The following is a 25,138-nucleotide window of genomic DNA, read 5'->3' as shown; positions in this document are numbered from 1 at the left end:
ACTGAGTGCTGTGTGCTGGACATATCTTTGAATTCCCCAATAACCCAATGAGGTTCTGAGACCATCTTGCAGCTTTCCCATTTCGGTATTAGCACTTTTTTTTTTTTGTACAAATCTTTGTAGCATCCTGATAATTATTTTAATGGAATTTGTTTCACATTGATTTTCTCATTGGTCAGGCATTAATTAAATTGTTAAATGAAACAAACACATGATGTTTAATAGTGAAATTTCTAATATTTTTTTCCCTTAGGAGAAGAAACCAATGCATCAGATCAACAAAATGAACCCCAGTTAGGTCTGAAAGACCAGCAGGTTCTAGATGTAAAGAGCTATGCACGTCTGTTTTCAAAGAGCATTGAGACTTTGAGAGTTAATTTAGCAGAAAAGGGGGATGGAGCTGAGCTCATATGGGACAAGGTTAGTTTTGAAAATACATGGCAATTCTTTTAAAAAATTTTTTTTTTTTCAACGTTTTTTATTTTTATTTTTGGGACAGAGAGAGACAGAGCATGAACGGGGGAGGGGCAGAGAGAGAGGGAGACACAGAATCGGAAACAGGCTCCAGGCTCCGAGCCATCAGCCCAGAGCCTGACGCGGGGCTCGAACTCCCGGACCGCGAGATCGTGACCTGGCTGAAGTCGGACGCTTAACCGACTGCGCCACCCAGGCGCCCCGAAAATACGTGGCAATTCTGTATCACATGCTTATTTTAGTTCTTGAACTGTAACCAGAAACTAGTAAGTTTTTGGATATCATTTATCCCACCAGAATTTGAGAACATAATACTGATATTGATTGGATGTTTTCATCTCTACTACACTGAACTATGAATTTTCTGTACGTGAATTCAAGTAATATCATAAAACTTGATTCTGATCATGGGTTTGTGGTTTATAATTATGTTGACTGGAGAAATTATGTGAATTGACTGGAGTAAAATGTTTCACTGGCTTAAAAAATTTCTTTTGTAAGTGCAGATATGTTAATAGAAGTCATAAAATTCTTTTGGAGACAATAGCTCATGGGCCTGATTTAACTTTGAAAGTAATAAAATAGCCTTTCTGTTGAAATAGTTAAAGGTCTGAGACCTCTAAATACAGATTCTTACAAGTTAAAATAATATTTAATAGCAGTTTGTGGTTGGATGTCATATTTTGAAATTTGATGAATTTATTTTAATTGTTAATCAGTGTTTTCTGTGTCTATCAGTGATTTATCTGTGATACTGGTAATACGTTTCTATGACGGTAGAGATTTGCCCTGAGTTGTAAAGTAAGGGGAAAAGTTTGGTCAGTTTTACTAAGCTGATAATTCTGTGCAAAGTTTGAAACTTTGGTTGAATTAGACATGTAAACTGAAGCTAGTAAGTTTATGTTTTTGGGATTCTTGAAAACATTCTTTTGGGTTTATGTCATATAAAGATTAACTATTAAATATATATTTGCATTATTACTGTTAGAGTGATTTGGGTAGTTTTCGTCTGTACACAGGGCTAGATAATGAAACCATGAAACTGGTAGTTGTTACCCTCTGATTAAAATCTACATCTAATGGGTATGATGAACCAATTGCCTAGGGAAGTAGCTCTACACTGTTGGGTACTGTTAAATATTCACACTTAATCCTCATCACAACCTTCTGAAATATTTCTATAATATTCCCTAATAGTTAAGGAATTTCATTTGCCTGAGGTCAGCCAGCCAGCCAGTGAGTATGTAGAGAACTCACATCCTCTCAGTGCTTTGTCTCAGTGCTTTCTCTTCTCCACTTTGGTGCTTTTGAATTATAGGCTAGGATAGTATGTTCTCAGTGAAGCAGAAAACTTTGCTGAAATCTTAAGAGACCAAGATACAATCTCAGAAAGAAGATAAACTGTCAAAGGGAAACTTTTGTTGTATTGCCATATGTGAAAAGAAACAGCAAATACAGGAGACTGGTATTCTATGAAGGGAATTTGGAGAGGGAAAACCAAAAGGTGTAGTCCAGATGTTTGAGTTTTTAGTGAAATTGTTTTCTGTAAAAAACCTTGATCTCTTTGCCTGGAGTCTGTATTGTCAGACAACTTCCATTACTGACTGATGCACCTGGGAAAGTGTTGCCATCGTCAGTGAGTGGAATTGGTGTTCTGCTCTATACACTTAGTGTCCACTTCACTTGTTTAAGTGGGACTGAGTTCCTTAGAGGCCTGGTGGGTCTTGGCATTCTTTTCTTTTCTTTCTTTCTTTTTTTTTTTTTTTTTTTTAACTTTTATTTATTTTTGAGAGAGAGAGAGAGAGAGCATGGGTGGAGGAGGGGCAGAGAGACAGGGAGACTCAGAATCCAAAACAGGCTCCAGGCTCTGAGCTATCAGCACAGCACAGAGCCCCATGCAGGGCTCGAACTCACGAACTGTGAGGTAATGACCTGAGCTGAAGTTGGACGCTTAACCAACTGAGCCACCCAGCGCCCTTTGGCATTCTTTTCTTTTTAAATGTTTATTTTATTGAGAGAGAAAGAGAGCCAGTGAGCAGTCGTAGGGACAGAGAATCCCAAGCAGGCTCTGCACTAATTGTGAGCCTATTATTGATCCCGTGAACTGGGAGATCATGACCTGAGCCAAAATCAAGACTTGGACTCTTAGCCCACTGAGCTACCCAGGCTTCCCTTGGCAGTCTTGTCAGGCTACATCCCTGGATCCAAGGAGTTGATGAGACCCTGCCCCCAATTCATCCATTCTCCATGCTACTATAAGGCTTTATGGGACTGGCCTCTCCTGCAAGGCCATCTCTTGTTCTAGCTGACTATGGTTGTTACACACATGGGAGAGTACTATTTTGAAGGTGATACTAAATTAGTAAATCTGTGGGAAGGCTTGTTAAATTGTTTAAATTATTGGCAGGATGATCCATCTGCAATGGATTTTGTCACCTCTGCTGCAAACCTCAGGATGCATATTTTCAGTATGAATATGAAGAGCAGATTTGATATAAAATGTAAGTTGTTTTGTAGTTCAATTGTATCACTTAAAATTCTAAGTTATTCTTTTCTAACAGTTAAACATACTCATCTTTGTTTTTCAGCAATGGCAGGGAACATTATTCCTGCTATCGCTACTACTAATGCAGTGATTGCTGGGTTAATAGTGTTGGAAGGATTGAAGATTTTATCAGGAAAAATAGACCAGTGTAGAACAGTGAGTATTTCTTTCTTTCTTTCTTTCTTTCTTTCTTTCTTTCTTTCTTTCTTTCTTTCTTTCTTTCTTTCTTTCTTTCTTTCTTTCTTTCCTTCTTTCCTTCTTTCCTTCTTTCCTTCTTTCCTTCTTTCCTTCTCTTCCTTCCTTCCTTCCTTCTTTCCTTTCCTTCCTTTCTTTCTCTCTTTCTTTCTCTCTTTCTTTGTTTCTTTCACAAGTAATCTCTGCATCCAATGTGGGGCTTGACCTCCCAACTCTGAGATCCAAAGTCTCATGCTCTACCAACTTAGCCAGCCAGGCACCCCTGTCCACCCTCTTTTTTTTTTTTTTTTTTAGTATTTATTTATTTTTGAGACAGAGCATGAACAGGGGAGGAGCAGAGAGAGAGAGGGACACACAGAATCTGAAGCAGGCTCCAGGCTCTGAGCTGTCAGCACAGAGCCCGACGCGGGGCTCGAACTCACGGACCATGAGATCGTGACCTGAGCCGAAGTCGGACGCTTAACCGACTGAGCCACCCAGGCGCCCCAAGTCCACCCTCTTTTTAATAGTAGTCTATATTTTAGGGGGAAAAAAGTAACTCTAAAAAGCACATTAAACAGAGCACCTAAAAAATTAAAACAATAAAATTGATTAAAGCAGTGGAAAAAACATTGTTCCAGTAGTAACCTTATGAGCTCGTTTTTAAGCTTCCTGGAAGTTACAGTAAAAAGGAAAATATAGTTGCTTCTCTTATTTTATAAGCTAGTTTGCTTCTAACAGTTTCCAGAGTTTTACTGAATTCTTAGACTCATTGTATGGTTCCTTATAAAGTTTTTTCGATTTTAAGAGTTCTGTATGGTTTTTCAATTTTGTTTTGTCATTTTCTAGTTCTCTCCTTCATTCACGTTTTTGTTTTCTTCATGTTTTTCAATCTCCTTTTCTGTTTTAAACCTATTTTATGTTCTTTGATAATGTCTAAAGTTTTTATGGATGTATGTACTGTCCTTTCTGCTAGATATCATAGTATTTTTTTGGCCTGTGTGGTATATGATTTGTGGGGTTTTTTGGATATTTTTTAATCAACTTAGTGTTAGTTAAAACTGTCTGACAATTCTTAAGGACTTATTGAAGGTGTACTTCAAAGAGGATTTGTGTTTGTTTATATCTGGGTGCCTGGCATCCTACCAATTCAGTACTACTTTAAAATTTTCGGCTTTAGTTTTTCAGCTCCTCTAATCCAAGTTGCAAGTCTGCATGAGCCCTGTCCTACTGTAATGAAACATGAAGGAAGATATTTCCCTGCTCCCCTAAGCACCAAGGTCACAATCATCTGTCTTGCTGTTTTTGTGGGAAAGATCTTTTCCTCCTCTTCCAGGTCCTTGCTTTATGGGAGTTTCTGTTAGAGAGTTCTACATGCATGAGGGATGGACTAGATTTATCTTTTAATTTTTTCTTTTTTTTTAAAGTTTATTTATTTTTGCAGATAGAGACACAAAGCATGAGTGGGGGAGGGGCAGAGAGAGAGGGAGACACAGAATCTGAAACAGGCTCTAGGCTCTGAGCTGTCAGCACAGAACCCCACGCGGGGCTCAAACTCAAGGACAGCAAGATCATGACCTGAGCCGAAGTCGGACACTCAACCGACTGAGCTACCCAGGCGCTCCTAGATTTATCTTTTAAAACCAAAGCCACTTGGACATTCTCTTTGGATTCCTGCTTTCACTTTGAGTTTGCCTGAAGATGATTTGCATTCTTAACAACTTAGCAATTTAAAAAACTTCCTGAAAATACTTCTAGCCAATATTTTTGCTCATTTATGTTCTTCTTTTTACTATAATGTTGACATGAAAAGATCAATTTATTTTTAGGAATTTTGAAATACATAAATGCATATATATTTTTTAATGTTTATTTTGGGAGAGAGAGAGTGTAAGCAGGGGACGGGCAGAGAGAGAGGGAAAGAGAGAATCTCAAGCAGACTCCGTGCTGTTCGTGCGGAGCCAGATGTGGGGCTCGAACTCACAGACTGAGAGATCATGAACTTAGCCGAAATCAAGTTGGATGTCCCAGTTTTTAGGAATTCCTGAAAAACTACCTACTCTGCAGTGGTACTCATACTTTTCAGTGCTATTATTGATTTACTCTTAAAATATTTTTTATTGTTTCCATGTAGTTTCGGGGTGAATGGGTGTAGAATCATTGCCAGTCTGCTACCTTGATTTGGTTTATTTCTTTTTCTTAACTGTCAAAATTTTAATTTCTAAGAACTAGATTTTTTTTTTTTTTACATTTTATTTATTTTTGAGAGACCGAGCACAAGTGGGGGAGGGGCAGAGAGAGAGAGGGAGACACAGAGTCTGAAACAGGCTCCAGGCTTCCAGCTGTCAGCACAGAGTCCGACACAGGGCTCAAACCCACAAACTGTGAGATCATGACCTGAGCCAGAGTCAGATGCACAACCGACTGAGCCACCCAGGCGCCCCTAAGAACTTCATTTTTGATTTCCACCTTCTAGCAGCCTGAGTTTGTCCTGTGGCTACAGTATGCATCCCTTTGAGCTCACAAACAATACTAATTGTTGAATTTATTTAAAATATGTAGTCTTTCCTATAACATCCTTCTTATTTCTTTTTACTCAGCTTTTTCCCTCTTGGGTTAATGATGTTTATGTCTGGATTTTTTGGTTCACATTTATAAGTGAATTTTAAGATGAATTAATAGTGTTAGCCTGGGCATCAACAGGGTTAGCAGTTGCTTCCGTTACTGTCGATTTCCCTTCATACAATTATCTTCCTAGTGAAGCTTAGATCAAACAAATCTGTTTTCCCCATTGAACCCTGCCTCTGACCTTGCCAATACAATACTAACTTCTAGCAATACTGTTGCTACAGGAGCCCTCCTCCCAGCACTTGATTGCCTCTCCCAGGATTTGGTTTTTCTTCTTTTTTTTAAAAAGTAATCTCGGGGCGCCTGGGTGGCGCAGTCGGTTGAGCGTCCGACTTCAGCCAGGTCACGATCTCACGGTCCGTGAGTTCGAGCCCCGCGTCGGGCTCTGGGCTGACGGCTCGGAGCCTGGAGCCTGTTTCCGATTCTGTGTCTCCCTCTCTTTCTGCCCCTCCCCCGTTCATGCTCTGTCTCTCTCTGTCCCAAAAATAAATAAAAAACGTTGAAAAAAAAATTTAAAAAAAAAAAAAAAATAAAAAAATAAAAAGTAATCTCTACACCCATCATGGGGCTTGAACTCACAACCCCAAGATCAAGAGTCACATGCTTTTTTTTTTTTTTTTTTTTTTTTTTTTAATTTTTTTTTTTAACATTTATTATTGAGAGATAAGAGAGCATGAGCATGGGAGGGGCAGAGAGAGGGGGAGACACAGAATCTGAAGCAGGCTCCAGGCTCTGAGCTGTCAGCACAGCCCAACTGGGGCTCAAACTCAAACCATGAGATCATGACCTGAGCCAAAGTCAGACACTTAACTGACTGAGCCACCCAGGCACCCCATGAGTCGCATATTCTTCCAACTGAGCCAGCTGGGCACCCCAGGATTTACTTTAAGCTTGGGGAATCTGAGGTTCCACTTTGGTGGCCACACTTAACATGGTCATCACAAAGTGAGAAATTTGTGTATTTACTTCTAGTGTTCTTTTGACCTTTGTTTGTATTGATCTTGCTAGTGTTTGCTGAACTTTGTAGTAAAGTAATAATGATGTTAAGTTTGGGACCTTTTTTTGTTTTTTTAAGATAGAGAAAGAGAGCGTGCTTGTGTGCATGAGCAGGGGAAGGGGAGAGAGCATCTCAAGTAGGCTCCACACTGTCAGCACAGAGCCCAAGCAGAACTGGATTCCAGGAACCAGGAGATCATGAGCTGAGGTCAAGAGTCAGATGTTTAACCAACTGAGACACCTAGGTGTCCCTTAGTTGGGACCTTTTTAAATTTCAGTGCAAGTTTTTTATCCATTGCAATTTTTAAATTTTTCATTGGCTTTTATTTTTTGTTTGTATGCTTGGGAAATCGTAAATAGATGCTAATATTGCCTGAAGTACATTACTTTTTCTCTTCTTTATATAAATGTTAATGTTGTAGTCATCAAAGACAACTTGAAAAACGGCACATTGGTTCCATGCATCTGTGAAAGTGTTACCATTATTCGGAGAAATTAGCATATTGGTATTTATTATTGGGAGGTTGGCTTAAAATTGATAAGAATAACCACTAGGAAGATAACCCAAAATTGATTTAATGATATCAGAGATGAATACAGCTAGGCCCTTAATTCGCTAAGTTAGTTTGCAGAATAGTTTATAGAGTCTTCAAGATTTCTTTTCAGTAAACACAGCCTTTCACATGGTCACTAACTGTTAAAGAAAGTTGAAAGAAAATCAGGCTCTTAAAAAGGCCATGATTTTCCTTATGTTTTCTGCCATCTAGAAGGGAAGATTTAAGTCATTTTTAAAGTTTATTTGAGAGAGAGCATGCGGAGCGGGTGGGGGGGAGGGAGGGAGGGAGAGAGAGAGAAAGAGGGAGAATGAGAATGAATGAATCAGTCCCAAGCAGACTCTCCTGTCAGTGCAGAGCCCAATGCGGAGCTCGAACACAGAAACCATGAGATCGTGACCTGAGCCGAGATCAAGAGTCAGATGCTTAAGGGAGCCACCCAAGCACCCCTATTTAAGTCATTTTTTATTGACCGTGCAGTAAAGAAGACCGTAGGCTTCAAATTATATGGTATATAAAAGCATAAGATTTCTGGTTTCTGCCTGTATTTTCTCTCCAAAGATTTTTTTGAACAAACAACCAAACCCAAGAAAGAAGCTTCTTGTGCCTTGTGCACTGGATCCTCCTAACCCTAACTGTTACGTATGTGCCAGCAAGCCAGAGGTGACTGTTCGGCTGAATGTACACAAAGTGACTGTTCTCACATTACAGGATAAGGTAAGTGTACAGGCTGGTAATCTTCCACAAGGTTCGTTTTCCTTTCCTAAAAAAAAAGAAAACGTAGGCTCCCTTTTGCGGTATAGTTTAACATGATAACAAACTAAACCACATAATTACTCTGAAAGGCTCTGACTGCTAAAGTGCATTGCTCTGATATTCTAGGTTGCTTTACTGTCTGGGTTCCTACTACATTTTTGGTCTGTGGTTCCAGAATATGTGCCTCACATCCCAGAAAGGAATAGATGAATTTGGATGGAATATGCACCACAGGTTGTACAGAGGTGACACAGTTTCTTGGCAAGCAAGAGACAGTTACCAGATAGTGTGTAAATTGTGTTTTCTGACAGACGGTATCCTTAAATGGTCTAGTGAGGGTCCTGATTTTGGTGTGTTAAGTTGGCGTCTTAGGAAATGCAGCATTTGTGCATCTGGATATACCAGTGGCGCTGTGGAGTGAGGGAAATGGAAGTTTAGTGTGTGGTCTGGTCCTTAGGTTCTTCCTAAATTGGTTAGGTTAGTTTCTCTGTGTTTGGGAAGATTTCCAAAATGGCCTGAATGGATGCTACTTCCTACTTTGGGGATCACTTCAGATTGCTTTCTGATAACGTTCATCATCATGTTTCATATTTACCCAACATAGGGGGCATAGACCCTTGCGGCCCAGGCTGCTTGAGAGGGAATAGCCTTTCTCCCAGAATTGATTACATAGGGCAGATTGATTTGAGCTTACCTTTTGATGGAGAAGCAGCAGGATTTGGTATACTGGCCAGCAGAGGCTGATTGCCCCACCTGGTTCCTTAGGAAGTAATTGTAGTTGGTATGCACTCATTCTTGAGCTTAAAGGCAAGTCCACTATTTTTAGGGTAATACGACCTTTAGAGAATTCCCCTGTTATTTTTTAAAAATATTTATTTATTTCTTTTGAGAGAGCATGAGCGAGTTGGGGAGGGAGAGAGAGAATTCCAAGCAGACTCCACACTGTCAGTGAACAGTGAGATCATGACCTGAGCTGAAATCAGGAGTCGGACATTAACTGAGCCACCCAGGTGCCCTTCCCCTGTCATTTCTAAAAGCAGCTAGTATTTCACAGATTGTTATCACTCTTTATCCATCTTGAAATTTATTATTTAAAAAAAAATTTTTTTTTAGTGTTTATTTTTGAGAGAGAGAGAGAGAGAGAGAGAGAGACACAGAGCATGAGTGGTGGAGGGGGCAGATAGAGAGGGAGACACAGAATCCAAAGCAGGCTCCAGACTCTGAGCTGTCAGCACAGAGCCCCACGCAGGGCTCGAACCCACAAACTGCGAGGTCATGACCTGAGCTGAAGTTGGACGCTTAACCGACTGAGCCACCCAGGCGCCCCTATCCATCTTGAAATTTAAAGAGAGATGGCACTTGGGAAGAGGAAGACTAATCCAAGAATCCGTCTTACAAATTTTCCGTCTATAGAACATCTTCCACTACAGGATTGGCTTAGAGACTAAGATGAAATGTGTTAAATGTCTAGCTCAGTATCTAATCTGTAGGGAATACCAAGAGCCAATCAGGAGTTTGCAATCTCCCATTTGGAGGAAGTTTTATCTGAATGTTCTCAGTGGTCCAACATGGGAGTACAAGGTGGACAGCATGGGCATGGAGTAATTGGGTGAATTTCCAGTGCTTTCTGCATGTCCTGGGTGTCTTAAAGAACAACTTGCCCCCTTTCCATTTCCAATGGAACGGGAAAGTATGGGGGGAAAATGTCTGTTTTTTCTTTTTCTTTTTTTATGGTCTTTAACTACATACATTAATATGTTAAATTTTTTTGTCTTCTAGATCGTGAAAGAAAAATTTGCTATGGTAGCACCAGATGTCCAAATTGAAGATGGGAAAGGAACAATCCTAATATCTTCAGAAGAGGGAGAGACAGAAGGTATTATACGTTGCATTTATTCACTCTCCTCATTTGGGTAGAAACTGTATACATGAAGAAGTAACATGAGTCTGTCCATTGTGCATATTGCTCGGTATCACAGCTGAAAGGGGCAATGTTTGGTCACGAAAGTGCACTCCCTAGGTGGCACTGTCGTGCTGGGATCACCACAGTTCCAGGTGTGGGGACTTCCATATTGTCAGGGTGTCTCAGGGACTGTTTCTCAAGAACCCAGTCCACAGTTAGGTTTACAGTGACCATAATGCTCTAGTCCACTAACAAGGACTATCCTTGCCTGGATCCTTGAAGCTAAATTAGTAATGGGAACGTTGCTCTGGCCGTTAGGGTAATTTAAGGCTATTAAGGGGTTTTGTTTTGAGAGAGAGTGCGATGGGAGGTACACAGGGAGAGGGCAAGAGAGAATCTTGAGCAGGCTCCACACCCAGCTCAGAGCCCACACAGGGCTCGGTCACAACCGTGAGATCGTGACCTGAGTGGAAATCAGGAGTCAGACACTTAACTGACGGAGCCACCTGGGCACCCCAAGGCTATTAGGTGTTTTGTCAAAGAGCTGAGAAGCCTTGATAGCCTGCCATAGAGCAGAAAGTAGTACTGAAAATCATTGCCCACCTTTGGCTTTCCAGGCTTTCTAGGCTTTCCTTTTCAAAAGTTCAGGCAGGTTGTCATCCCTTTTGTTAATGCATTTGTTGTATAAAGTACAATGCATTTGGTTCTGTTTAAGCTTTCTTAGAATTGGTTATGGTTGTGCTCCCTTCAGACTGTGCTAGTCAATCTTCGTGTACTTAGATGTTCCCACACCTCTTCAGTCACTTTGGCAGCTCATCTCTTTGGGCTGCCATTTTAGTTGATTTCTCCACATCCCCAATTTTGTCATGGTACCATTACTTTGGGCACTGTTTTCCCAAAATAAGATGTATTTATTCACACATTTGCTCATTGGTCATTTATTCAGGACACTTTGTCAGATTCTGATAGGGTTATTCAAATGTCAAGCCTTTAAATTAAAACTTAGTGTCAGGATTCCTCTTGGCTGTAGTTTCTAGTCAAGAAATTGCTTGAGATATTAGGTCATGAGTAATTCAAGACCCTGTTTTGGCTAGGTAGTAGTCTATTTTAAGAATCCAGTTGAATGTTTAAGCCCCATTTTAGCTAGCTGTCTTCATATGCACATAGAAAGTTTGTCCATGACGATACACTCTCCCTTGGTTCTGGCCAGCTCTTTCAAATGCTGGGGCTTTAAAAATGGAAACTGGTCAAGAATCTCAGTGGCTTAAAACTGGTCCTTCTCAGTAGCACATGTAGCAGCATACATGTGCTACTGAGTACTAAGGGTGGGATTTATTCAAATACATTTAGGGCCCTGTGTTATAGGTACAGTCCTGTGTTTATAATCCGAGAATGAATAAGGCAGTGGTCCCTGTCGTGAAGTACTTGAAAGCCTGGAAGGAGAGGAAGGATGGTCAACAAGCGATTTACTACAATCTAAGGAATAACTGTAGGAAGAGAGCATACAAGGTCGGAAGCCTTGTGAAGGGGAAGGGTCACAGGAGAAAGGACTCCTGGGCCAGTTCTTAAAGAAGTAAAGGCCCCCTGGCAGAGAAGGGAATGTCTACATTTGGGCAGAATCAGCAGCCGCTATAAAACACATAAGCTTGTGAAACAACGTAAAAGGCTTTCGGAACGTCCAGTTATTTGTTTCACTGGAAAGTAGGGTGCTGTGGGCTTGGTGGTGGTGGCACAGCTGGAGGGCTTCGTGTGGCATACATGTGACATGTATTTGTAGTCCTCCCCCAGTGACCTCCTCCCACCAGGATTTATAAGCAGGGAATGTATTAATGTATTTACCTTCTAGCATAGTCTGCAGAGGAGGAGTTAAGCATGTGAAAGAAGAAGCAGGGGGCCAGTTAGGGAGAAAAAACTGAAGGTAGTGAGGGTTGTTTACTGAGGCATAAGCAGATGACAGAGTTGAGATTTGCAGTCAGAGTTTATGGGTCGGCCAGGTGAAGAAAAGTGTCATTGTTGGGCTTGTTACAGGACTGTCGCCAGGACTCTGGCTTTGGAGATGATGTTAATTGACCAGGATAGATGCATAGTAGACTATTTTTCTTTCTAGCATGTTGGATCTGAGGAGTTTGTAGTTAAGTAGGGAATATGTAAAAGGGCTTGAGGATGGAAGTCTGGGTAGGAGCTACCATTCTCTAAAGGCATTCCAGATAGATTAAAAAGTTAAAATAAGAAATCTGTAGGGGCGCCCTGCTGGCTCAGTCAGTGTTGCATATCTCGATCTTGGGGTCATGAGTTGGAGCCCCACGTTGGATATAGAATTTACTTAAAAAAAAAAAAAAAAAAAAAACTAAAAGAATTAGAAACTGTCAGTAGTGGAGCGCCTGGGTGGCTCAATCGGTTGGGCACATGACTCTTGATTTCAGCTCAGGTCATGATCCCAGGGTTGTGGGATCAAGCTTCGCCTTGGGCTCTACACTGTGCATGAAGCCTGCTTAAGATTCTCTCCCTCTCCGTCTCTCTGTCTCTCAGGTGTCCAACTTTGGCTCAGGTCATGATCCTGTTTACAAGTTGGAGCCCCACATTGGGTTCACTGCTGTCAGCACACAGCCTACTTGGGATCCTCTATCCCCCTTCCTCTGTGCCCCTCCCCTGCTTGAGCTCTCTCTCTCTTTCTCTCAAAAATAAAAACATTAAAAAAAAAAAAAGATTCTCTCTCTCCCTTTCCCTCTCCCCCCCCCTCCCCTCTTCTCTCCTTCTCTCCCCGACTTACTCAGCAAAAAAAGAAACCATCATTAGTTTCTGGGTTTCAAGGAGGGGATCCTTTCTAAGCATTTTCCTTACAAGCAACTAAATAATAACCAACAAAGAAAAAGATTATTAGATTATATAGAAAATTACATATATTTAATGATAACTAGAATTTAAAATACAGTTTATTACTTAGCATGTGCCAGGCACTGTATAGGTCAACAGGTTCTATATAGCGTGTCCCTCATGGAGCAAATATTCAATAAAGTGCACTCTGTTGTGAGGAGAGGGTATAAATTGGGAGCAAAGTGAGGAAGCAGTTTTGTAAATGATACTTGAGTGCTTGTATAGGTTAAGAGAGAGGAGCATCTGAACATTCAGGGGAGAAAGGATAATTAAGGCAGAAAGACCCAACAGTAGGTAGAAGGAGGTGGTGACCTAAAAAGTTGGGTTGGAGGAATTGTTCTTCATGGGAGTATTTTAATCCATGTATCAGGTTTATTGAGTGTTAGGGGGTGCTGTGCTAGGTACTTTGCTGCATGAAGCAGAAATGACATGTGGAAACTAAAACTATAGAGTGATTATTTTTGGGAGTCCCCACTGACTTGTCATTGAGAAATGTTGAAAATTTGTGTTGAAAAACGGAAAAATCCATTCAAATCAACAGTTTTCTCATGTTTCTGTAAAATTTGCTGAAAAGTGAAGTTGTTGTAGATAATCTCTTTGTAAGTAGAGTATATGTTGAACAACTCTAAAAGTTGTCTTCAACTCCTTCAGGATTCCAGATTAATTTGGTTTGAATGGGAGAGTGTCAGAATTTCTCACAGTTTGGGTATTTTGCAACAGTTTTAATAGTTGAGCTTTCAACAGTTTTAATAGTTGAGTTGAATTTCTAAGTGTCTAATATTGTAGTGGACTAGTTTGCTAGGGCCACCATTCCAAAATATGCAGACAGAGTGACTTAAGTGACAGAAATTTATTTTCTCATAATTCTGGAGGCTCCAGGTCAAAAGATCAAATTATCCACAGGTTTGCTTTCTCTTGAGGTCTCTCTCCTTGATTTCTTAGAAAAATGTTGGATTATGCCCAGCCTGACAGCCTCATTATATCTTAATCACCTTTTTAAAAAAAACCACTCTTGGGGCACCTGGGTGGCGCAGTCGGTTAAGCGTCCGACTTCAACCAGGTCACGATCTCGCGGTCCGTGAGTTCGAGCCCCGCGTCAGGCTCTGGGTTGATGGCTCGGAGCCTGGAGCCTGTTTCCGATTCTGTGTCTCCCTCTCTCTCTGCCCCTTCCCCGTTCATGCTCTGTCTCTCTCTGTCCCAAAAATAAATAAAAAACGTTGAAAAAAAAAAAAATTTAAAAAAAAAAAAAAAAAAAAAACCACTCTCTCACATTCTGAGGTGCCTAGGGTTAGGGCTTCAACATACAAATTTGAGGGGATGACAATTGAGCTTATAGAGGGGGGATTAACCTTTTTAAAGCTAATGTGACTGCTCTGTGGAAATATAACTTTAGTATCGAAATTTCTTTCCAATTTCTTAGCTAACAATCATAAAAAGCTGTCAGAATTTGGAATTAGAAATGGGAGCCGGCTTCAAGCAGACGATTTCCTTCAGGACTATACTTTATTGATCAACATCCTTCATAGGTGGGAACTATTAATATTTTAAGTGTAAGAAATTATTTGAATATTTAAAGAGTGAAGAAAAAGATGTTTTCTTACTCTTAAGCCCTGCTGTTCACTTGAAACCACATGGTATATTTGCTTGAGTTGGCTACTCAGTTCCTTTGAGGCTTGACCTACAGAGGAATTTGGGGAATTCTGAAATAAAAGGAATAGGCAAAAAATGTTTAAGGGTAACTATCATCAGTGGTGTCTGATCAGAAAGACCTAGAAAAGGTAGAAATCCAAGCATTTGAATAGTTACAATCAGAGATGAATTTATTTTGATAGTTGAACTAAAATAGAAATTTCAACCATTTTAAAGATTCGTTAGAAGAAAGGAAGAAATATTTCCCTCATAAAACACAAATTTAACTTGGGATCTTAATAATGAGATAATGAAAAGAATTACAGATGTTTGAATCACTTTTTTTTTTAATGTTCTGCCCATTTTATAAAAAAAACTTCAAAGTGCTTGCATTACAGAGTATTTGCATGTATATAACACAGTTAAAATACAGATAGTCTTCCATTTTGGTATGTTTACCTGTCAGATGCACTTTTGTGCATGCCCATTGACACACCTAAATTGCACACCAACTTAGGACTTTGGGCATTATCTTACAAACATGGAGGGTTGCTGCCTGCATCTGATTGTTTTGCCAGTATTGCCATCTCTTTACAAACATACAGTTTGTGTAGTTGTTTGGAGAATATCACATTTTATATACTTGGTTTATAAAAAACATAAAATGACAGGGAAGACTGAATGTGAGTTATTAGTAAGGAGTATAAGTTTCACAAAGTTAGACAATTGAGTCAAAGAGAATTTTTGCTAGGGTGTGATCCCTAGTCTCAATTAGACACCGTTGGATGTCCGTGGTGTGCTCGTGTTCAAGTTCACAAGAAAAAAACAATGAAAGTAGATCTACAGTAAAATGGAAATATCAGATGGTGTCTAAAGAGGAGGCATAATTAGGGTTTGTTTGTTTTTTTTTATCATATTTTTTAGCTCCTTGGGAACAGAACCCTCCCCCCTTATAACATAACATGTAAGTCTTTTGTTTGACTTTCATGCATTAAACTTTCATACATGTTTTTGCAAATGTGTTACAAAATCAGGGTACTGCCAGTAAAGATGGTGGGGAGACCCAGAGTCCATGTAACCCTGTTCCTTAAACGCCAAATTACTTTGGTCAAGATCAGGGTTGAGTGTATAGACTCTTCACCTGGTAGCTAAAGAAATAATGCCTTAAGAGCAACATTGGGCCACAAAGTTTTAGACTCCGTTTTCTGCTCTAGAAGTGGAAGTTATGTAACATTTTTAAAAAACCTTTTCCCTGATTTGAAGGGGCAATGGTATTGAACACTTGAAGTAGAGTTTTGAATTAACAACAGAAATTTGTTGTGTGCAGTGTTATTTTTAATTTTAGCTCTTTGAAAATCAGCATCTGTATATTTGGTGTGTACATAGTAAATGCACTTAGAGCTTTGAGGAACAGTGTCTCTCTGGTGTGCCTTTGTCATGGGGTCCAGTTTTATAGTGTCTGATTATTTTACAGTGAGGACCTAGGGAAGGATGTTGAATTTGAAGTTGTTGGTGATGCCCCAGAAAAAGTGGGGCCCAAACAGGCTGAAGATGCTGCCAAAAGCATAACCAATGGCAGTGACGATGGAGCTCAGCCTTCCACGTCCACTGGTGAGTCATGGCCTAGCCAGCCAGCATTTTGTTGATTAACCCACCAAGCAAGACATTATATAGAAACAAACTATGAGTATTTTATGAATTTTACCGTAAAATAGAAATCTGTAGGATTGTTAAAGGTGTAGATTGGTTTGGCATTGGTTGTTTTAATTCTTATGGAAAATGGGAACTATTATTTTTTTGTTAGTGGGCTTTTAAAACTAGAAGTGTCGATGAGTTTACTAGTGTGTGAAGACAGTTCATTCTTAGTAGTAGTTTTGGATTTTGTATGCTTGTTTCCCCTTAAATAAGGGAAGCAAATCAGTGCATCTCTGTTGAGTGAACAGATGCTCGGTAAGTATAGAATTTTAGAATTTCACAGTTTCTGAGAACCGGTATGACTTTGGTAAAGTGCATCAGGGACTCTGTTACCCTGAGTTTTTAGTGCTAGTGCTTGGTGATTTACTGTGCTTGGATTTGGATGTTTACTACCTGCTCACATCCCGCAACCCTCCTCTCTTCATTTTTCAGTCAGGAAACTAAAGTTAACTTTTTTTTAACCCCAAGTTTTTGGTGTTCTTTGGAATATGGTTGTTCTTGGTTCTCCTGTCCTCTGAGAATTTTAAAGATGAACTTTGAGACTGACTAGAGCATGGCCCACCTGTGAGCCATGGGTTCATGACCTATTTTCCCCTCCAGAAATGGAAAAGTCTATCATTCTCCTATGAGGAAGGGACTATGGTCATTGTTAAAAAATCATAATTTGAAATATGCATTGATTGATCCATTACCATGGGGTTTGGGAGGCTTTAGCCATGAGTAAGATAGGCAGGTACTCTGCCTTTGGTTTGGCAGGGGTGGGATGGGGGGTGGTACACAAAACCAGCTGTAGTGTAAGGTTAAGAGCATGCACTATAGAGCCCACTGTGTGGGTTTGAATCCTGGCCTCGACTTCTGCTGTTGTGTGGCCTTGGGCAAGTCAGTCTCTGTACCTCAGTTTCCTTTTCTAGAAAACGGATAATATTATTGTCTTCTTTATAGGGTTGTTGTGATGATTAAATGAGTTGTTATATGCAAAGTGCTCAGAACAGTTCCTGGCACCTTGTAAGTGCTATGTATATGTTGTTGTTGTTGTTGTTTTATTATTATTATTACCACCGCTACCAGTATTAGGATATGCACCCTCCCCTTTTTTGTTGGAGAAATAGAAACGAGGAGCTATAATAATTTGAGTTACATAATGCTTGTTACAGTTTTTTTGTTTAGATTAGAAAACAAAAATAGGTGCTCGTTACAGAAAACATTAAAACAGTACAGAAATGTATAATGTATAAAGTGAAGTTCCCTAAGGGTAGCTATTCTTAAGTTTGATGTATATTGGAAATGCTAACTTTTCACTTTCATAAAATATTAGTGAATCACTAGTAACGCCCACACTTTTAACCACTTTTTCCTTTTTTTTTGAAATAAGCACAAGAGCAAGATGATGTACTCATAGTTGATTCAGATGAAGAAGGTCCTTCAAATAATGCTGACATCAGTGAAGAAGAGAGAAGTCGCAAGAGGAAATTAGATGAGAAAGAGAATATCAGTGCAAAGAGGTCACGCACAGAACAGACAGAAGAGCTTGACGATGTCATAGCATTAGATTGAACACAAATGCCTCTAAACAGAACCCTCTTAACTGCAGTAGGTCATCTGGGCAGAACCAGGTTATTTGTTATGTCCTTTGTTCCAAAGGGAAAAAATTGACACCGTTGACCTGAAGATGATTCTGCTCCCTTTGAAAGCATTCATTTTGCTAGAACAATTAGAAACATTGCAGTATGCTGTATTGAAAGTAGGATTATAGTTTTAAAGCCCTTTGAACAAAGTGTGTGCATAACCAGTCATGAGATAAAACACCACAATGCATGTTGCCTTTTTAATGTAAATACCCTTAGGTATCATTTAACAGTTTTAAAATATTGTGGTTTAGTAAAGTTGATACCTGGTTATAAATATTATGCCTTTATTTTTGGTTAGAAGAAGAATTATTTTTAGCCTAGATCTAACCATTTTCATACTCTTAACTGACTGAAACAGATTCAAAGAAGTATCACGTGCTATGCATTGAAACTTGTTTTTAAATGTTAACTGGCACTATGTATATTAATGTAAAACAATGTTAATTTACTCAAGTTTTCAGCTTGTACTGCCTGGTATGTCTGTGTAAGAAGCCAATTTTTGTGTATTGTTACAGTTTCAGGTTATTTATATTTGGTGTTTTGTAGAACTCAAATACGACTACACTGTACTTATGGACCAAATAAATGGCATCTGCATACTTGTTATACGAGCCTGCAGAGTTCACGTTTCTGCTGCCTTATTGGGTTTATATACTACTGCAGGCATGCAAAATTCTTCCCTTCTAAAAAACTAACTCATAATGGATGTGAAGGTTAAAAAAGACCTCCACGGTTTGCCATAGATGAGTACTTTCTAAAATAAAATTTTTAATGGCAATGTTGCTTTTTAAGTTTGGATTGTAAACAACTGGCCTTTTGTTGAGAATTCATTTAAGTGGTCTTTGCCTAGCCCCAGTAACATAGAACCTTGGCTTTGAGATTCCAGAGCAGGGGAGAGTCTTCTCCATTCTGCAGTCTTCCCTGGACTGCCCCTCCAACCCCCAATTCATCAAAGTCCCTTCTTGAGTGTACCATTTAGAGCCCAACTCCAGCATACAGATGTGGCCAGACCAGCACTAGATGGATCAGCACCTATGTCTCTGCCCAGGACCTTAGAGTACCCTGGCCCTTAGGGTTCTTCTCTCTTCACACAGATGTGCCTTGAATTTTCAGATAATAGAAACCCCCTGAAGCTGTTTTCCCCCATTCTGTACCTTGGCCATTGGTGGTTTTGACCGCAGTCAATTCAAATTTCAAGTTGATAGCTCATTGTTTTGTTCCCCTTTGTGTAATTCTTACTCTGCCATCTAGTTTATTAATTCTTACTCCTTGTTTTATATCATTTGTAAATTCAGAATGTAATCAAAGCCTTCAGAAAATCATGTTGAACAAGACTCAGCCCTCAGGAGCATGCTGCTTGATGCCCACAAGATGGACTGACTTCCAGCCTTCAGTACAGCAGTGAGCAAGCTGAATCCCCACCTACAACTAGAGGAGTCTGTGAGGTTCACTTTACCTTTAGATTTTTAGAAGATGTTCCATTTTCCTCCAGGAAAAAGAAAATCTCAAAATGATAAAACTATGTAACAGACAATAATGAAATATTCTGGAATACCACCTCTCAGAAATGTTTCAGTTAACTGGTTGGTCACTGGTGATCATGGTCAGTTTGGAAATTCCATTCCTAAAACCTCACAGTGCCCCTTTAGACTCAACTGTCCATGTGTTTTCAGCATTTTGTATATGTATGTTCTTTTCCATTTTAATGTACGTGGCAGTGAGTACCAGTTTGATCTGTAGAGATACGCTTGTGTTTTGGGAGACCAGTGCATTTTGTCTCTACAACTCTGTTACTACCTTTTCCAGCAGGGTCTGTCCCTTTTCTACCTGTTTCAATAAAATCAGGGTCAGCAAGGCAGGTCCAACACAGAGATATTGCCCAAGTAGACTAAGCAGATCCAAGCTGCCTCCACATACCTGGAGCATGGAGACACTTTAGATTTGGCCTTGTGTTCATGGTTTTCCCATGTGAGTTTGTATTCTCAGTTGGGGAGCCGGACGCAGAGCTCGTCAAGGGTCTTTCCCCAGCAGCTCTATCCTGAAATAGTCTGACAAACCATCTTCCAGCCTTAATGGGAACGGTCTGGTGACTCAAGTTTACCTATGTAGCCTGTTGTCTCAAAGATCAATCTGCATACTTGGCATGTATGAGAGGATTCAGTGTTTTAATATAGAATAGCCTGACCCTTTCATGAAATAACCAATCAGGCGGACATCAATGGATGCCAAAATCTTTTGCAAAAGGCTGTTGAACAGAATCTTTACACAGTGCTCAAATGTTGCTATAAAGGTAATATGCAAAACAAAAAAATCAACCTTTGATAATGGACTGATCTGTCACCACTATGAACCTGTCTTCAAACCTAGCATCAATAATGGGACAACTTGATGTGTGCTTCCTAATGAGATGATATGAAGAATACAACAGAACGTAGGCAAAAAAACCCATGTTAACCTGAACTTAATCCACCATCTAGACCTGATTTCCAGCTGACAGGAAATAGAGGGGGTAGAGGAACAAACCAAACAACATTAGGAGACAACTACAGAATGTGGGACATTCTGGAACTCAAGTGCAAAATAAATGACTTTAACAATTCTTGTGACAATTGGAAATTTGGAAATGGAATAGTGATAATGGAATTATTTTCTTAGGTATAATAATGTACTTATGGAGGCTACTGTCCTTATTCTTGGAATATTAGGAATGAAATGAAGCTTCATAACAACTTTTAAATGGCTCAGCAAAATGTATAATAAAGATAAAATTAACATTTATTGAATCTAGGTGGAGCCTGTATACATTGTTCATTGTACTATCCAACTTTTCTCTGAAAACTTTCATAATAAAGGTGGATATATATATATATATATATATATATATATATATAGTCTGTATTTTCCTTTTGAGCCTATGTGACTTTCAAGTTTTGTAATGAATATATTCTATGATTTAAATCAAAAAGGCAATAAAGTTATTAAAAATCTAAGTTGGCATGAGAAAGTGTTGCAGTGATTCCTGGGTCCAACATTTATCAAGTCCTCTGTGTCCTTGTTGCTAGGCTGTGACTTAGGAAGAATTCTCTTTGATTTGAGTCTCCATAGAATCAAGATAGCCAAGTTGCTCCCAGTAGATTAGTTGTTCGCTTAGAAGTTGTAGAAAACATTTGGTTCATAATAGGTGTTCCTGTTCCTGAAAATTGCCCATCGGTAGCAGGCGTCTGAAGGCATCTGGAGAGGACTTGCTCTGTGGCCAAGGAACATGGGCAAATTTAAGCTTCCTACTAGCCTTTTGTAATCTATAGAAAATCGAAACTTAAAAAGTCAAAGCAGGGAAGAAAGGATGATGGCAGATATTTCTAGTCATTGTGTCTTGGGGAGGTGGTAAAGGCGTCCCAGCATCTCCATTTTGACCATTTCCAGGAGGATATATTTAGAGAAGTATTTTTATAGACGCTTTCATACTGGGAATACATTATTTGCATTCTGCACACAGAGGGAAGTTTTTTTTTGTCCCCTGCAACTAATTTAAATTCCAGCCAAGAGTTTTGAGAAATTTTTGAACTGCTCTCACTAAAAAAAATCAAGTTGAACTACAGGATTATGATGATGCTGTGCAGTTTGATTATATTCTGAAGATACTATGTTATTCTGATAAAATAACATTTTGGGGAGTTTTGCTAATTGTCTCTGACTCAGCTTTAAACATTTTTAATCTTGCAACAAGTGATGACTTACATAGGCAAAGGCTCAGAAAAATTTTACTGGAATGTACAAATGCTCCAGGGTCCTCAGGCTTTTACTTTAGAAATCCACCAACGGGATTGCCTGGCTGGCTCAGTCAGTAGAGTATGCTACTCAATCTCAGGGTGGTGAGTTCAAGCCCAATATTGGGTGTAGAGCTTATTTTTAAAAAAAGGGGTGCCTGGGTGGCTCAGTCAGTTGAGCATCTGACTGTTGATTTTGGCTCAGATCATGATCTCGTGGTTTGTGGGTTCAAGGCCAAAGTGGGGCTCCTCACGAGCCTGCTTGGGATGCTCACTTTCTTCCTTTCGGCCCCTGCTTGCCTGCGCACGCTGTCAGAAAAAAAAAAAGATCCACCAACAATTCACTTTCTCAGGTCAATCTCAGAAAAATGTAGGCATTGTGTACAGTGTCATTCACTCATTCTATAAACATGTATTGCATCCCTACTCTGTGACATGCCACACTGAGAAAGCCTTGACAGCCTGTGTAGAAACCTTTGAAAGCAGTAAGACACTAAGGACTATTCACAGAAACTCAACTTCTTAGAGAAACTCAAGGTAGCAATAGGCGGTAGGATGGGGATCTGAGGACCCACATCTTCTGTGTTGTCCAGGTTCCCAATTGGTCCCAGCATCTGCTTCCAGCAGCACTGAGTCATGAACACCAACCTCAAGCTCAAAAATGTGATACCAAAAGCTGTTGGAATCAACATTCCCAAATGCTCCCCACACCCTGCCCCATGGAACTGCAGACCTGCTGGGGTGTTTGTTTGCCACACACAAAGTTTGTGTATAAATGCCCTTTCCTGGGTGCAGGATAAGGTTTCAGGACAAGAAAGGGAAGGTCCTTCCAAGGAAGGACCAACTGCTCCCTGATGAAGGAAGGAAGGAAGGGGAAATTATCACATCCTAACCCTAATTCTTAGATTGGGGAACCAAGCCTGTCCATGGCTTTGACTCTTCTGTGCCTCTGAAGAGGCCAAAGGGGGGATACCAGGACCAGGGGAAATTGGTGGACTCAATCTGATAGAAAAAGCTGGGCTTCAAAGGAGAGGATGGAGAAATCCCTTTGGGGACAGCTCCCAGTACATGTCCTCCCAGTAGAGAACACACACCTTGGGTCTGGTGCTGTGCATGGGAAGACTGGCCCCTAGGAGCTGAGCTGGGAGAGGTACAATTGGGCTTCAAGTGAAAGATTTCCTGCTGCTCTCCCTAGGAAGTACTATTTCATAAGTACTGCTGCAACCTGGAGGAGGGGAAAAAAGTGAATCCCAGCAACTCCTCCATGTGGAGTTTGGCTGTGTGCCGTCCCTCTTTCCTCAGAACCCAAGTCAGACAGCCACACTTGATTGGCATCTGAATGTGTCCCAAGACCGTGGGAAAAAAAAAAACACCTGACTTGTGTCTATAATTGGGGTCCACACACTACAGACAGATAAGGGGATCTGATGGAAGCCAGATTACAAGGAGAGACAGGAGGAGGATCTTTTTGTTGTTTTTGTTTAAGGTTTATTTATTTTTGAAAGAGAGCACAAGCAAGGGTAGGGGCAAAGAGAGAGAGAGACAGAGACAGAATCTGAATCAGGCTCCAGGGCTTGAACCCACAAACTGGGAGATCATGACCTGAGCCAAAGTCGGATGCCTAACCAACTGAGTCACCCAGGTGCCCCAAGTTGAGCGACTCTGGCTCAGTTCATGATCTCATGATCTTGTGGTTTGTGAGTTCGAGCCCACATCAGGCTTGTGGCTGTCAGTGCAAAGCAGGCTCTGGATCCTGTCTGCCTCTCTCTGCCCCTCCCCTACTTGTGCTTTGTGAAAAATAAATAAACATTAAAAAATTAAAAAAAACATTTCTTGGAACATTACTTAATAGAGTATTTTTGTTTGTGTATGACACCATTAATACCACCAAATTGCTCTTCCTGACAGGATGTGCCAACTGACACTCATACCAGTAAAATATATGCAAGTTTCACCACATCCATTTTTAAATAGTAATGTGGTCAGTGAAATGTGATACTTCATTGCTGATTTAATTTGCTTTTCTCAGAGTGGAGATCATTTTTCATGCAATGATATCCTCCAGATATTTGCTCCCCCAAACACGTGCATCCACGTGTACCTGCCCTCAACTCCGTGAGCTTGGCTGGCGGTGGGTGACCGGGTGGGTTGGATTTTTGCAAGATCTGAGAGGTGCTGGGGAAGAACTGCTGGGTAAGACACTGCTCAAACGCCAACTGAGGAGAATGGCGCTCCTCAGCAATGTTGAGGCCGGACACCCTGGTCAGTCTGCACCGACACAATTCCCCATTCAGGCTCCCTGCGCCCAGCGACACTGTGGGCACCTTCCTGAAATCCTCTGAGCAGGGAGTGCCTGCAAAAGTGAAGTCTTCCACTCAAGGTCGTTTTCCGTTTTCCTGAATCCACCAGGTCTTGACAGATGATGGTTTGCTTTTCTTCTCTACAAGCTGTTTGAAATATACAAGGACAAGAACTCGGTAGCTTGTGCTTTGGGGAGACAAAGCACTAGTTAGCTCTCGTTCACTGCTCCTCCCTCCCAATGTGGTCCCTGAGGCCCCACTCCGTCCCAGTACCTGTGGCAGCGCAGGTGATTCCAGGAGCCTCCTTGGTGCCTCACCCGGGGCCCCTGAACGCAGGTGCTGGAAAAAGGGAGTGTCCTCACAGCTCTTCGTGACTGCCTGCGGTGGCCACATCTGGGGCTCACTAGCCCACTGGCTTAGCCTGAGGCCTGCTTCCGGCCTGGCCTGGCCTTGGGGGCCTGCGACCTGTCCCCAGCCAACCCTGGCTCCCAGCACTCGGCCCCTTCCCCACTAAGTAGTCGGCGGCTCCTGAAACCGATGCGCAGCCGGGTTGGCTGGCTCCGGGACCGGCTGGGTGGGGGTCGAGGGGTCACTCGAGGTCCTGGGGGCGCATCTGCACGCGACGCAGTGTTCTCCTGGGTCCTGGGGCAGGCGCAGCGCTTGGGCCCTGGGCTGAACTAGTCCAGCCCAGCGCCTGAAAGTGTGGCCGCGCTGGTTAGTGAGATGGGAGGATGTGGGAACCGTTTGTCAACTGCTCGTATTTCTTATTCCGGCCGGGACTGGGGGAGCCGCCTCCAGCTCAGCCCGCGGGAATGTGGGACCTTTCCAGAGGCCCGGCCCCGGGCGCACCGCGGCGCCACAGCCGAGGCCAGCTCCCAGCTGCACGCCCCGGCGTCCAGGCCCAGCCTCCGCGCCCCTCCGAGCTCTCGGCGAAGCGCCGCCGCCGCCGCCGCCGCCGCCGCCGCCGCCGCCGCCGCCGCCGCCGCCGCCGCCGCCGCCGCCGCCGCCGCCACTCCCCCCGCATTCCAGAGGCCGCAGCGCCGTCTCCTTCCTCGCATTCCTGCCCCCACAAAGGAGTCCCTCCGCCCCCCGCGCGGCGGCCGGGAGGAGGGGGCGCGGCCCGGCGCCTCCGAGCGCGCATTCCTCCGCCGCGCGCGCCACTCAGCGGAGCGCCGCGGCCCCCGGACCGCGCGTGGCCGGCGGAACGACCCCGGC

At 41.6% G+C, this 25,138-nt stretch overlaps 1 protein-coding gene across 4 annotated transcripts in view; it reads left to right on the top strand.

The window, feature by feature from the left end:
• The window catches only part of UBA2 (ubiquitin like modifier activating enzyme 2), a 41,302-nt gene extending 20,456 nt beyond the window's left edge, over window positions 1–20,846 (top strand). Inside the window, exons 10-18 of one of the 4 annotated variants that reach the window (XM_058708609.1) lie at window positions 254–420; window positions 2,882–2,975; window positions 3,063–3,175; window positions 7,933–8,088; window positions 9,907–10,003; window positions 14,325–14,430; window positions 16,008–16,144; window positions 17,601–17,818; window positions 19,152–20,846. In XM_058708609.1, coding sequence (XP_058564592.1) covers window positions 254–420; window positions 2,882–2,975; window positions 3,063–3,175; window positions 7,933–8,088; window positions 9,907–10,003; window positions 14,325–14,430; window positions 16,008–16,144; window positions 17,601–17,782 — 1,052 coding nt within the window. In that variant the 3' untranslated portion in view covers window positions 17,783–17,818; window positions 19,152–20,846. Of the gene's footprint in view, window positions 1–253; window positions 421–2,881; window positions 2,976–3,062; window positions 3,176–7,932; window positions 8,089–9,906; window positions 10,004–14,324; window positions 14,431–15,457; window positions 15,510–16,007; window positions 16,145–17,600; window positions 18,463–19,151 lie in introns of those variants that run through there. The other 3 variants (XM_058708608.1, XM_058708611.1, XM_058708610.1) reach the window with 3 other exon arrangements.
• The last annotated feature ends 4,292 nt before the right edge of the window (window positions 20,847–25,138 follow it).

This window comes from Neofelis nebulosa, chromosome 17 (assembly GCF_028018385.1).
Source record: "Neofelis nebulosa isolate mNeoNeb1 chromosome 17, mNeoNeb1.pri, whole genome shotgun sequence".
Lineage (NCBI taxonomy): Eukaryota > Metazoa > Chordata > Mammalia > Carnivora > Felidae > Neofelis > Neofelis nebulosa.
Note: the sequence above shows the minus strand (reverse complement) of the source record. Positions and strands in the feature narration are given on the sequence as shown.